The 11,962-nt window shown below is 48.0% G+C and overlaps 1 protein-coding gene across 2 annotated transcripts in view; it reads left to right on the top strand.

Annotated features, from left to right (window-relative positions):
• The first annotated feature begins 2,472 nt into the window (after nucleotides 1-2,472).
• Nucleotides 2,473-11,962, top strand: part of Igfbp7 (insulin like growth factor binding protein 7) — a 61,256-nt gene continuing 51,766 nt past the window's right edge. Inside the window, exon 1 of one of the 2 annotated variants that reach the window (XM_005359385.2) lies at nucleotides 2,473-2,995. In XM_005359385.2, coding sequence (XP_005359442.1) covers nucleotides 2,524-2,995 — 472 coding nt within the window. In that variant the 5' untranslated portion in view covers nucleotides 2,473-2,523. The remainder of the gene's footprint in view (nucleotides 2,996-11,962) is intronic. The other variant, XM_013350796.2, reaches the window with a different exon arrangement.

Genomic DNA, 11,962 nt, shown 5'->3' with positions numbered 1-11,962 from the left:
CTTGGGTTCAGTTCCTAGTACCCATGTGGCAGCTCATGACTGTCTGTAACTCCAAGATCTGACACTGTCTCACAGCCTTACATGCAGGCAAAATACCAATGCACACAAAATAAAAACAAATAAATTATTTTAAAAAGCATGCCACTCTTCTAAACTATGCCAAAGATCACCAGCTCCTTTTCTCAGTGGAAAAGGGTTCTCATCTCACTCTGGTAATGTTTTTAAAGTGTACAGTAGTCCCAGAGTGACTGCTGAGGGCAGCCACACACCTTGCTGATGGTGCTATAGACTTTGATTCTTGCTTTAACATAGCAGCCCTCCAGATTCTGGGATTTATGCAAAAAAAAAAGTGGCAAGGCCTAGGCAGGACCTCCAGCACAAGAGCCATCCCCATCACTTCTGCACTGTGTGCTGCCACCTAGTTGTGGTCAATGGGTATGTTTGCCTTGGTCACCTAGAGTCCATCCTTTCTGTGCTTATCGAGGGTAGAGTGCAGCCCTACTCTCCTCAGACTGCCACGCCCCTGGCACCCTGCCAGCCTTCCTCTACAGCTGTTTATAGAAAAGTCAGCCCAAGGGGACAGTCACTTTATGTGGGATTTCCCTCTGTATGCTGTGATTACCATTAATGAATAAAGAAACTGCTTTGAACCTATAGCAAGACAAAACTTAGTTAGGCAGGGAAAACTAAAGTGAATGCTGGGAGAAAGAAGGGCTGAGCCAGAGAGAAGCCATGTAGCCCTGCCAAGACAGACGCCAGAACTTTAGCCAGTAAGCCACAGCCACGTGGTGATACACAGATTAATAGAAATGAGTTAAACTGAGATGCAATAGTTAGCCAATAAGAAGCTAGAGCTAATGGGCCAAGCAGTGATTTAATTAATACAGTTTCTGTGTGGTTATTTCGGGGCTACGTGGCTGAGAACAAACTAGCTCCCTCTTTACTACAGCCACTGCTCTTGTAACATTTGCTCATGGGAACATGGTCATTTAATTTGTTTTTGTTTGTTTGTATTATTTTGGAGACAGGGTTTCTCTATAGCTTTGCAGCCTTCCTGGAACTTGCTCTGTAGACCAGCTGGCCTCGAACTCACAGAGATCCCTGACTCTGTCTCCTGAGGGCTGGGATTAAAAAGACATGAGCCACCACTGCCTGGCAGTCATTTTAGCTTTTAAACTGGGAAGATGTGTTTCTGAGCCAAGTGTTTATAATTTAATGCTTTATTAGTGTGTTCATTATAATGAGCAAATTTTTTTTATTTTAATACAGTCCTTAAGACTAAGGCTCCCTGTGGACTCCGGGGGGGGGGGAGGGGGGCTCAGTCTCACACTCTACCTGCTGGGACCGAAGACCCTGATCCCTGTAGCTGCTACCAGTGTGGACACTGAACTGTTAAATACCCTAAAGAAACGGAAAGACAGTTCTATGACACAGTCAGCATCATTGTCCTCACAGATCAATGGCCCTTCCTCTAAAAGGTCTTCTCTGCTCTGTGTTTCAAGTAATAACTCCGGCCAGTGACGTGGCTCCATGCATAAAGGCGTGTGCTGACCAGCCTGATGACCAGAATTCAAGCCGTGGGACCAAACAGTGGACTGAGGAAACCACCTGCCGAAAGTAGGCCTCCAACCTCCACACACATACACACTCACTCACAAACACAAAATAAAAAATACTTTTAAAGTTTGTAAGGAACTGGAGAGATGGCTCAGCAGTTAAGAGCACTGGACTGCACTTCCAGAACCTGAGTTCGATTCCCAGCACCTACACAGCAGTTCACAACTGTCTCTAACTCCAGGAACAGGATGTCTGATCTTCTGGTCTCTGCAGGCCCCAGTTACACATATGATGTAAACATATATGCAATCAAAACATCCATACACATAAAATAAAAATAAATCTAAAAACAAAACTTTTAAAAAGAACTTTAAACTTGGCAGGAGGTAGCACAGGCGGTTGCGTGATAAGAGAGAGGAGCAAGATTATGAGGATCCAAAAAGAAACACGACATCCAAAACCACACAGGCGCTGTTGCCAAAGAGGACACAAGCCCCACTCCCTTCGCGGTTTGTCTTAAAAGCGTACCCACAAAGTACTCGGGTTTCCCAGGCTCACAAGAATTTAATGGATTAAACTGCGAGTTCTCATAAAGTCCTAGTTGTTTAAAAAAAAAAAAAAAGTAAAAATAGCTGGATCTGGAAAGCAAGGAACAGAAGTTGCAGGGAGGCGTGATCCCTTATGGAGAATGAGGACACGGGCAGGGGGCTGAGCGGGAGCCAGGCGGCCCACGTGTTGGGCATAGGACAATCCAGCCAAGGCTGCGAAGGTGCCCATGTCAGGGATGGCAGGCGGCATGAGCACTGGCGGGCAGGCGGGCGGGCGAGCAGAGCGGGGCGGTCAGCAACAGACTCTCCGCCCCGGGGAGGGCTCCCGTGGCGCGCCGGGCGGGGCGGTGGCTTTAAGGGCCAGCGACGGGGTTCCCCGCTGCTCATTCGCGCCCGCTCGTGTCCAGCCAACCCCGCCATGGAGCGGCCACTGTGCGCCCTGCTGCTCGGCTCAGCCGGCCTGCTGCTCCTGCTCCTACCCCTCTCCTCTTCCTCCTCTTCGGATGCCTGCGGCCCGTGCGTGCGGGCTTCCTGCCCCGCGCTGCCCCCGCTGGGCTGCCCGCTGGGTGAGACCCGCGACGCGTGCGGCTGCTGCCCCGTGTGCGCTCGCGGCGAGGGTGAGCCGTGCGGGGGCGGCGCGGCCGGCAGGGGGCACTGCGCGCCGGGCATGGAGTGCGTGAAGAGCCGCAAGAGGCGGAAGGGTAAAGCCGGGGCAGCAGCCGGCGGCCCCGCGGTCCTCGCCGTGTGCGTGTGCAAGAGCCGCTACCCGGTGTGCGGCAGCGACGGCACCACCTACCCCAGCGGCTGCCAACTGCGCGCCGCCAGCCTGCGTGCCGAGAGCCGCGGGGAGAAGGCCATCACCCAGGTCAGCAAGGGCACCTGCGAGCAAGGTGGGCACCAGCGCTTACTCCGCCACTCCCCGCCACCCCCCTGCTGCCGAGCATCCCTGGAGACCCGTGGGAGGGAGGAGTTGACGGCTGCCCAGTGTCCCGAGCCAAGGGAAACGCCTCCCGGCTCTCTTTGGATGGTTTTATTTGGAGTTTCCTGTGTGCGCCAAGAAAGTGAAAAATCGCAGTAACGGGTGTAAATATAGAAAAGATTTTCCGAGACCTCGGGCTCCTCTTTCCCTACAGTTCATCCAACTCATAGCTGCCAGGGCAATTCCGGAAAGCCACTATTCTCTTGAGAACTTTTTTTCTTTGCTTGGGTGTGTGCAGAGAGGTGGGTAGACGGAGTTAGCAGAGAAATACGCAGTAAAGACTTTCGGAAAGTTGATTTAGTAACTAGAGAAAAAGGATTTTTAAGGTTGAGTTCATGTTAATCTCAAGCACTGGCGTTTCCAGTTATCGAATGCTTTGATTGTTTTAAGCCCTCTGACCATATTGCTTTTCTTCTTGTGCTTAGGTTTTTTTGTTTTGTTTTGTTTTGTTTTTTTCATAATTTATCCACAGGATGCAAGGTTCATGAGAAATGCCTTTGACATTATGTCTGTCTATTGTATTCCCTACTAATCCAAACTTATGAAATAGGAAAAAATAAAGTCTGAGGTTGGGACCAAAAAGAAAATATCAGAAACTTAACTCTAGTGCCTGAAATAACATTTTTCCATGGGCAGGCATTTGGAGGGAAAGTTAGAGCCTGGCGCTGGCAGCTGCTGTACTGGCCCCAGCCAAGGTAGGAGGGGAGGGGAGAGAATTCAGCTGTTGCACCCTAAACACAGTTCAGGCTTTCTCCAGACTTTCCAAGTACCAGCTCTTTCTTTACAGCTCTTCCCAGAAATCCATATGCAAATAAGCTGTGTGCCATTCACTCCAAAGTTTGTTGTTAAAAGCCTTAGATGGTGTAGCTCACAGTTACCCACTTATGGTATTATCACCTCAAGTTGAGAAAAGAACAACCCAAAGAGCCCTGGTTCCAACAGAAACAGCCCTTTGTTCCTTTGGCACTGGCATGAGGGTCACATCATGAAGGGAACTGCACATTAAGAGCCATTCCAAATACTGGGAGTTTCTTTTTTTTTTAAAGATTTATTTATTTATTATATATACTGTATTCTGCACCAGATCTTATTACAGATGGTATGAGCCACCATGTGGTTGCTGGGAATTGAACTCAGGACCTTTGGAAGAACAGGCAGCGCTCCTAACCTCTGAGCCATCTCTCCATAAACATCCCAAGGGGGACTTTCTTTCCCATAGTCCCAGAGTCAAGGTTCTTTGCCTATCAGAGCACACTACCCTGGCGACTTTCCAAGTGCTGCTGTTTCCTCATCTGTGACTAGTTTTTATTTTTATTAGTGTATTTTAATAGTACAAGATGATAGGTTTGTTACGATATTTTATAAATGTACTTTTATTATGTTTAGCCGCATCATTGCTCTCTCTCCTCCCCTCTCCTCACCCCTCTCCTTCCTTCTCCCAAGTTATCCACTTCTATTTTCCTGACTTTTTTCTAAGTGTAGATTTTTATCCTTTTCTCTCTTGCTACTTCTCTCAACGCTCACACAGTGAGTGAGCAAATATGATGAATGAACAGGTCTAACGTGCCTCATTGCCAGTGATGCCCAATCTCCAGTCCCCTCTCCAGGATGCAAGCCTCTTTCAGAGCACAGCCTGGCTTTATCCTTATGCTGAGGAAGATGCTGAGAAAGAGCATCTAAAACTGGAAACAAATCAGGCTTGCTTCCCTTATCCCCACACTGACAAACATGGGGGCTGGTTTCTAGGGCAATGGTAAAAGCAGGCCAGAGAGATGAGATGAGGACAGAGAGCCCCCAAAATACCTTCCCGCAGCAGAGAAGAATGAGTGATGGGGAAACAAGATCTTCTTAGGGACTTGCTTTGGGTCTTGGGTGTAGTTTGACAGCGACAGACACTAGAAGAGCAGAGTACCACTTAAATCCCATTCAGTCCTGAGTCTTTACAGAGAGTAACAATGTACCTCCTCACTTCCTCTAATGTTTCTTTCCTCAAGAAAAACTTGGATCGTGTTTGTAATGAGGAGTTTATTACAGGACTCAGCCCCAGTGAAATAGGCTGTCTGCATTCTGTTCCTGTGGTCTCATTAAACATAATGTTTTTTGAGCAGCTAGCCAGCTTCAGCTGCATATAGCTAAGGATGCACAGAGCAGATCTGGCCTTGAGGACAAAGGAAGTGTGTGTTCACGTCACAAATTGCCAAGCACTTTCCCTAGGTCCCTGGAGCACCTCCTGGTGTTGCTTTTCTTCACTGAAATTATCACTTACTGCCTTCTAGAGAGAGCTTGTCCTGCTGGAGTCTGTATCTCTGCAGTAGAAGGCAATGCCATCTGCTTGAAAATCTGTTAGAAAGATAATGAGCTCATAATCTCGAATCTTGGAGCTGTCACTGTAAACTGAGTGCCAGTGGAATCCGCTAAGGTCCCTGGCTCACTAGAAGGAGAAGACTTGACAATTCAGCTTAATAAAAAGAGTCAAGACTGAGATGATGAGGCATGACATAGAATCATGTTGCTGAGACAGAAAATGCTACTGTTCTGTTCCAATCCTCAGACCTTTTGTTTACTTGTCCTTCAAATCTGAATTCCTCGGTCACATTTTCTGAGTACCATTTTCTGTCCCTTCAGAATTTTTACTTGTGGACCCAGAATGCCACTACTTCGGGTCCCACTTACTAGTACTTCCGTGGCTAAGTCCGAACTGCCATTCAGGCAGCAGGAGGGTCTTCACAGTATAACTCCATCCGGCCTCTTCCCTCTGATCTTCTTTTGTTCCTGCCACAATATATGGCTGCTGTTCTGCATGCCTTTGCAGATGCAGTGCCTTCTTCCTGGAATGCCTCCTGCCTCCACCCTGCACACACACACACACACACACAAAACTCCCTTGGAATTCTTATGTCATTTCTCTGTGAGACCTGGCTTTCCCCTGGTCCATCATGATGTTATTCTCCCAGCATTGTTCAACATTAGCACATTCTTACTGGGTCCTTGCTGTATATTTGTACAGAGACATCACAGCTGACAGTCCACTGTAGAATATGACTCCCTGGGTATGAATGTTAACTCTACAGTGAATCACACTAATGTTGTGCTCTCATGACCTCTCTGCCCATAGAGTTCCTCGAGTGTAGAATGGGATTACAATTCTACCGTTCTCGTAGGGTTTTGTGATGGTTTGATGTCATGGAAATTATCTGTAGAAACCACAGGATGAAGATCGTTGTCATTATTCAACCAGAAAGTTAGCTCTATATGAGGAGAGAGTCTCCATTGCCCAAAGAGCCCTAATGTCCAAGGGGCTACGTCAGTTATGGATTAATGAATGAGTGAACCCTCCCACACTCTTCTGGTCTTGGAGTAAGCAACTTTGAATAAAATAGAAGCAATTTCTTACTCATGGAGTTTAGTGTAAACTTTTGACAGAAGCGAGCACTCTCGCACAGTTGTGTGTGCTGTGAAAACACGAGCAGCAGAGAAACAGGATAGAGACTAGGGATGAGTAGAAACGCCAGGGAGGGGCAGTGCCAAGAAGCCGAAGAGGGCAGATCTGAGGGCTCCAGCAAAGGGAGGAGCAGGGCCGTTGGCCTGAGTGGACAGTAAGCTGTGTAGACCACCCGCAGTCTCAGAATAATCTTTTACACGTCTGTCTTTTCCCAGAGTAAAGGGCGGCCTCCGTCTTTTAATTCCTTTCAGACACAGTGGCTGGCTATCAGTAGGAACTTGTTTTATGTTTATCAGTCAGACAGAGACCCTTAGGGAAGGGCCTTCCTCTGGAAGTGTGGGCAGTGGGCTCCCTGTTGTGTGTACCCCACCCTGCATTCTCCCTGACCCCCACCCCATCCCTTTACACCGACTTAGCTTCCTGTCCAGTGCCGTCTTGAGCTCTAATATCATGCTCACTTTTCCCCAAACCCCCACATTCTCACGTTGTGTCAATGTCTAGAATTGGGTCCAGGAACTGTGTTGTGAGTAGAAAAGGCTTCAGCGAAGGCTTTGATTGTCAGGGACAAATTTTATTTGGCAAATGTTAAAAACCTTCTCTAAGGAATTCATTTCAGACTTATTGTAAGGTTGGTAATGTGCCATTTAAATGCTGCTGTGTAATTGCTATCCTTGAGTGAACCCACGAACTCCCCTGGAAGCTGAAACAGAGGTGCTTCAACAGTCAAAGAACTTGCTAATGAGCTGGTTTATCTTGAGACGGGGCGTGTCAATGTGATGCTTTTTGTTAAGCCAAGTCTGTCGTGCAAAAACGAAAAGTTTATGCTGAGTAGGGCATTCAGATTTGTGGGAGAAGAGCCCACTGATGACTTCTTGGAGGAGTGATATCCTGACTGAGATGGGAGGGGAGGCAGTTAGCTAGAGAACTAGTGTGGAGATTGGAATGGAGTTAGGAGGAAGAAGATGGAATACTACTCGCGTTACTAACGAAGGAAGTCTGGTCATTTGTCACAGCGTGGATGAACCTGGAAGACATGGCTACGTAAGCCATGCGCAGAGACAAATATGGCATGATCTCGTTTCTACGTAGAAACCCAAACTGTCAAAGTCATAGGAGAGGAGAGCGAAAGATCCTTCTTCATGGAGGCTGAGAGTGGAGTGGGTATAGGAGGAACTGTGGAAGGGCTGTCAGAATACATAGAAAGGAATCTAAGAACTGCCAGTCCTGAGACCCTGGCTTGCCATGACAGGCTGTGTATTCCCTGTGCCTCTGACTGTCGTTTTACTCAGTGAGATCTCAGGTTGCTTGCTTGGTAGCCAGGACAGCCTCCCGATTACAGCCATCCCATTACTCCCTCCTCACTTTCAGATCAGAAACACAGAGGGAGGGGAGAGGGCTGCCTATAAGAAATCTGCCCCAACACAATAGTAATACCACTGTAACTTTATTCCTTTATTGGCCTTGTTTGCCCTTGTTGAACACAGAAGCTTCTAGAATGGTGAGCAGATCACTAATTCTTCCTTATCGCTTTGTCTTGTCTTAGTCACTAAACTGTAGGAAAGCTTTGAGCTCCTGCAGCAGCTTTAAAAAGGAAATGGACAACTCTGAAGAGGAGGGGAAAGACTTAGGCTCCTTCCAGACTCTAAAGTTCCCAACTAGTCTAAAATTTCTCTAAAAATTTAGAGAAAAATTACTCTAGAGACAAGGCACAGCCTTTACCGTTTGATTATTAGATGTCAAGTGCCTGCTCCACAACTCTTCGAGAAAACAGAATTTAAAGGCCTGAATTAAATAGCCCACAGGCACATTTAAATTACATACACACCAGGAAGAAACCTGTGGCATAAATATTGTAATGTGTGTAGGAGTTGAGAAAGCCTTATTAGAGCTGAGAAATAACCTCAGGAGGGCAAGATAGAGACAGTGGAGGCCACTTTCCCCTCCTTCAGTGATGGAGCTGAGCAGGCGTGCTGACACCTTAATATGTTTTCTGTCCTGTCCCTAGAAGGGTCCACTACGACCGGCCTTCTAGAAGAGACTGCCTTATAAGGTTTTCTTTTGGATAGCTCAAGGATAAACCGCCCTTGGTTAGAGTCCAAGGGCAGCTGGCCTCTCTCATTCTAAAAGCAGCCTCCCAGTGGATTAGATTGTGTGTTTCCTTTACCTCCAGCTGCTCCGTACGGGTTCTGACCTCCTCTGTGCCTTTAATTGTAGCACAAACATCTTCTAAGTAGCCAGTAGGAAGGGAAGGCTGGGTGACTGTCAACAGACTTGCTAAGCCAGGGGATCCATGGATGCTGCTTCCTTTAAAAGTTTCTGAGTGACAAAATCAGAGTTTTGAAAGTGACGGGGACTTAGGTGTATAGGATAATTCATGTGCCTGCCCACTTAGGGCACTGGTGAACACAGATATCCCAGGATATCTTTAGGAATTGTTTCAAGGTGGAGGCACTAGACACGCCCACAGATATCACCCCCAAGCCTGTTCTGTAGGGGTTTCCCAGGTCAGTGACGAGCACCCCTTCACACACCGATCACCCAGACTCTGATAGAGCATGAGAAGTTAGGAGAAGAAAACCGGAGTAGACAGAATGGGGGTAACAGTGTCTGCTTTCCATCTGAAATCATGTACAAGAGCTGAATTCATATTTTATCCCAAATTCAATTAATGGCAAACATGATCTGACCCTTTTGAAAGCGCTAATGTGCTGAATTGTTTTCCCGGTTCACAGAGGATGGCAAGGCAAGGTTAAGTAGCCACAGCTGGAGCTAATAGCAGGCCCCACCCCTCCACAGCTCTAACCACGCAAAAGGTTGGGGGGGCAGCGTAGAGAGGGGGAGGAAGCAGAGCTGTCCAGAAAATCCAAGGAGGAAATCCTGCTGTTCCCAAAAGGAGGCCAGAGTAACACAGCAGTCTTGCCTCTGAAAAATAAGAAAGGTTCAAACCGGGTAAGGCAGACCTAGTAACCTAGTGCTGACAAAGCCCCATTCACGAGGTTGGATGTCACCCGTGGTAAGTGTTGAGGCCAAGGCCAAGCCACATGGCCAGGTTCGCAGAGCGGGCTACTCCAAAAAAGGCACCTGTCACAGCTTCAGGATAGTGGAGACAGTAAGGGATGGTGCGATTTGGGCTTCCTCTTCCGCGAGATGATTGTGAAAATCACATCACGAATGACACCAAGCAAGGCTGTGCATACCTGTGATCCCATCATGCCTCTGCTCTCCATCAGTTTTCTCGACTTGAGTGTTTACTCCATGCCGAAGGACGGTGTGTGGTGCCTTAGTTTGCATCTGCAGGTACGGAAGTCTGTTTGGTGGTGGGGATGGTGTTAGACCTTGACAAGGTGCAGAAGGAAAATCCGTGGAGGAATTTGAGAACTCAATTAAGCATATTCCATTTTGACTCTGGAAGGAGGAAATATAGTGCTTTAGTGTTCTAGCAGGCATTGGTGCATCTGACCTCAGTTGCCCTGTTTTTTGTGACGTTTTCTTGAAGAAGGACCATCTCCAGCTTCAATGGGGGGCTTGCTTCCTTTGTTGTTGTTGTTGGTGGTGGTTTGTTTTTGCTTTTTCAAGTCAGCATGTAAGGTGATGAGTTTCATCACGGCTTGTCTTTCCTTGAATGAGAAATGTTTTCAGGCATTTCATTTGCATCAGCACAAATTAGCAGCCAACGGTCAAGCTGCGGAGTTGGAGAAGCTTTAGATCTGACATCTGCTTCTGGCTTGACTCCAGGCAGAGATGAGAACACTTATCAAGCAATGGATCTCCTGGAACTTTCCAAAGGGACCACACAGAAACGAAGCCTCAGGAATGTGTCGGGGCAGCCCAGGCCTGCAGGACTCCAAGCCTGCTCCTTCTCCATGGGAGTTTTCAGAACTCGGGGATCCAAAGGGGAATTTCAATAGTGGCTTCAGCAATTACATGGCAACCTTGGCTTCCCTCAGGAAACCACCAGCTTTTGATGGAAAATGAAATGTGTGCTTCTCTCTGAGCCCAGACATCAAGGAGTGGGGTCCTGCAGTGTGGCCCCTTATTAAAGATGCTAAGCCCGGCTGGAGAGGGCAGGCCGGGGCAAAGATAAAGATGCTGCCGTATAGTTGGCAAGCCAGGGCTTCAGAACCAGAGGCCCCTGTGGACTCAGGTGTGTCTCAGATCAGAGACTCAGAGTGAGAAGAGTAGCTCTGACTTGGCGCCCGGTCTGTGTACCGTGGAGCCTTTGGTTCAGTAGACAGTAACGGCAGGGCAGGGCAGGGCAGGGCAGGTCTTTCTAGACCCAGCAAGATGAGACAAAGGGAACCTCCCACTCCTTCACTACCACCCAAATGCTCTCTCCTCTGAGGTCTCTTTCTGTTCATCCATCTGCCTGGCCTATCATGGCAGGCTGCCCCCTTTTTCCTGTCTTACTGAGCTCAAAGAAATTGGGCTTTTCTCTCCCTGTCCTTGTGTCCTTTGCTGGTTCCAGAGCTGCAGTGGTGTTTTAAGTGCTAAGCTAAGCTCTGCTCAGTGCCCTTGCTTAAGTCCCCAGAGGCACCCCGGTGCACCCCTGTAAGAGCACCAGAAAGCAAACACTTGGCATGCCACACTGGGGAGGCAGGAGGCTCGGTACACAGCGCCCAGAAGTGCAAGTTACCCCTCCTCTTCTTAATGCCACCCTGAGGACGTTTTTCAGATATCTGAAGATCCTAATGCACCCCACCCGTTAACTCCAAACTACGGCCTCAGATAGGACAAGCCCAAGAGTGAGGGAGACACCTGTGACCGTGGGTCTGGTGGGACTTCCGGGCTGATACTAGACTGTCTCTACCAGTTGCTTTTCCTTCTTGTGGTGTGCTTGTCTGACCCAAACTGACCCCATTTCTTGTCTTCTTACCTGAGAAACAGGTACGATTATATCTTCCGCTTAAAGGTGTTAGGGAGGTGAGATAATACAGGAACAGATACCGACCTCCAGCATGCGGAAAGATCTCCTGGAATTGTTTCGCTCCCATCTTTAGTGTTTCTGGCGTGATGAAGCCTGAGTGAGTTCCTAAGGGCCTTTGAAGCAACAACAAAAGCCAGATACAGGTGTTCCCACTTGCAGTGCCAACATTTCGCAGGCTGGGGCAGGAGGCTTAGAAGTTCCAAGCTGGCTTAGGCATCCCAGAAGCACCTGTTCTCAAAGATAAGAAAGTCTCTATGCTGTGGCGTGTTGCTGTCTTACTCAGACCTATGCAAATACAACACTGCTGTGTGCGCCTCCAGGTGAGAGCTGGAGACTTTATCTAGGTCTACACAAACAATATATCAGATAATAGCACTAGAGACAAACCTCTAGAAATTTCCTCCTTGTTCTGCACAGGCTCTAGGACAAAGAATCCTACCTGCTCCTATGGAACCTCAGATTTCATAGAGAGGGCCTAGTGCTGGCTAGCAGGTGTGTTTAGACTCCATAGA

Source organism: Microtus ochrogaster, linkage group LG1 (genome assembly GCF_000317375.1).
Source record: "Microtus ochrogaster isolate Prairie Vole_2 linkage group LG1, MicOch1.0, whole genome shotgun sequence".
Classification (NCBI taxonomy): domain Eukaryota; kingdom Metazoa; phylum Chordata; class Mammalia; order Rodentia; family Cricetidae; genus Microtus; species Microtus ochrogaster.
Note: the sequence above shows the minus strand (reverse complement) of the source record. Positions and strands in the feature narration are given on the sequence as shown.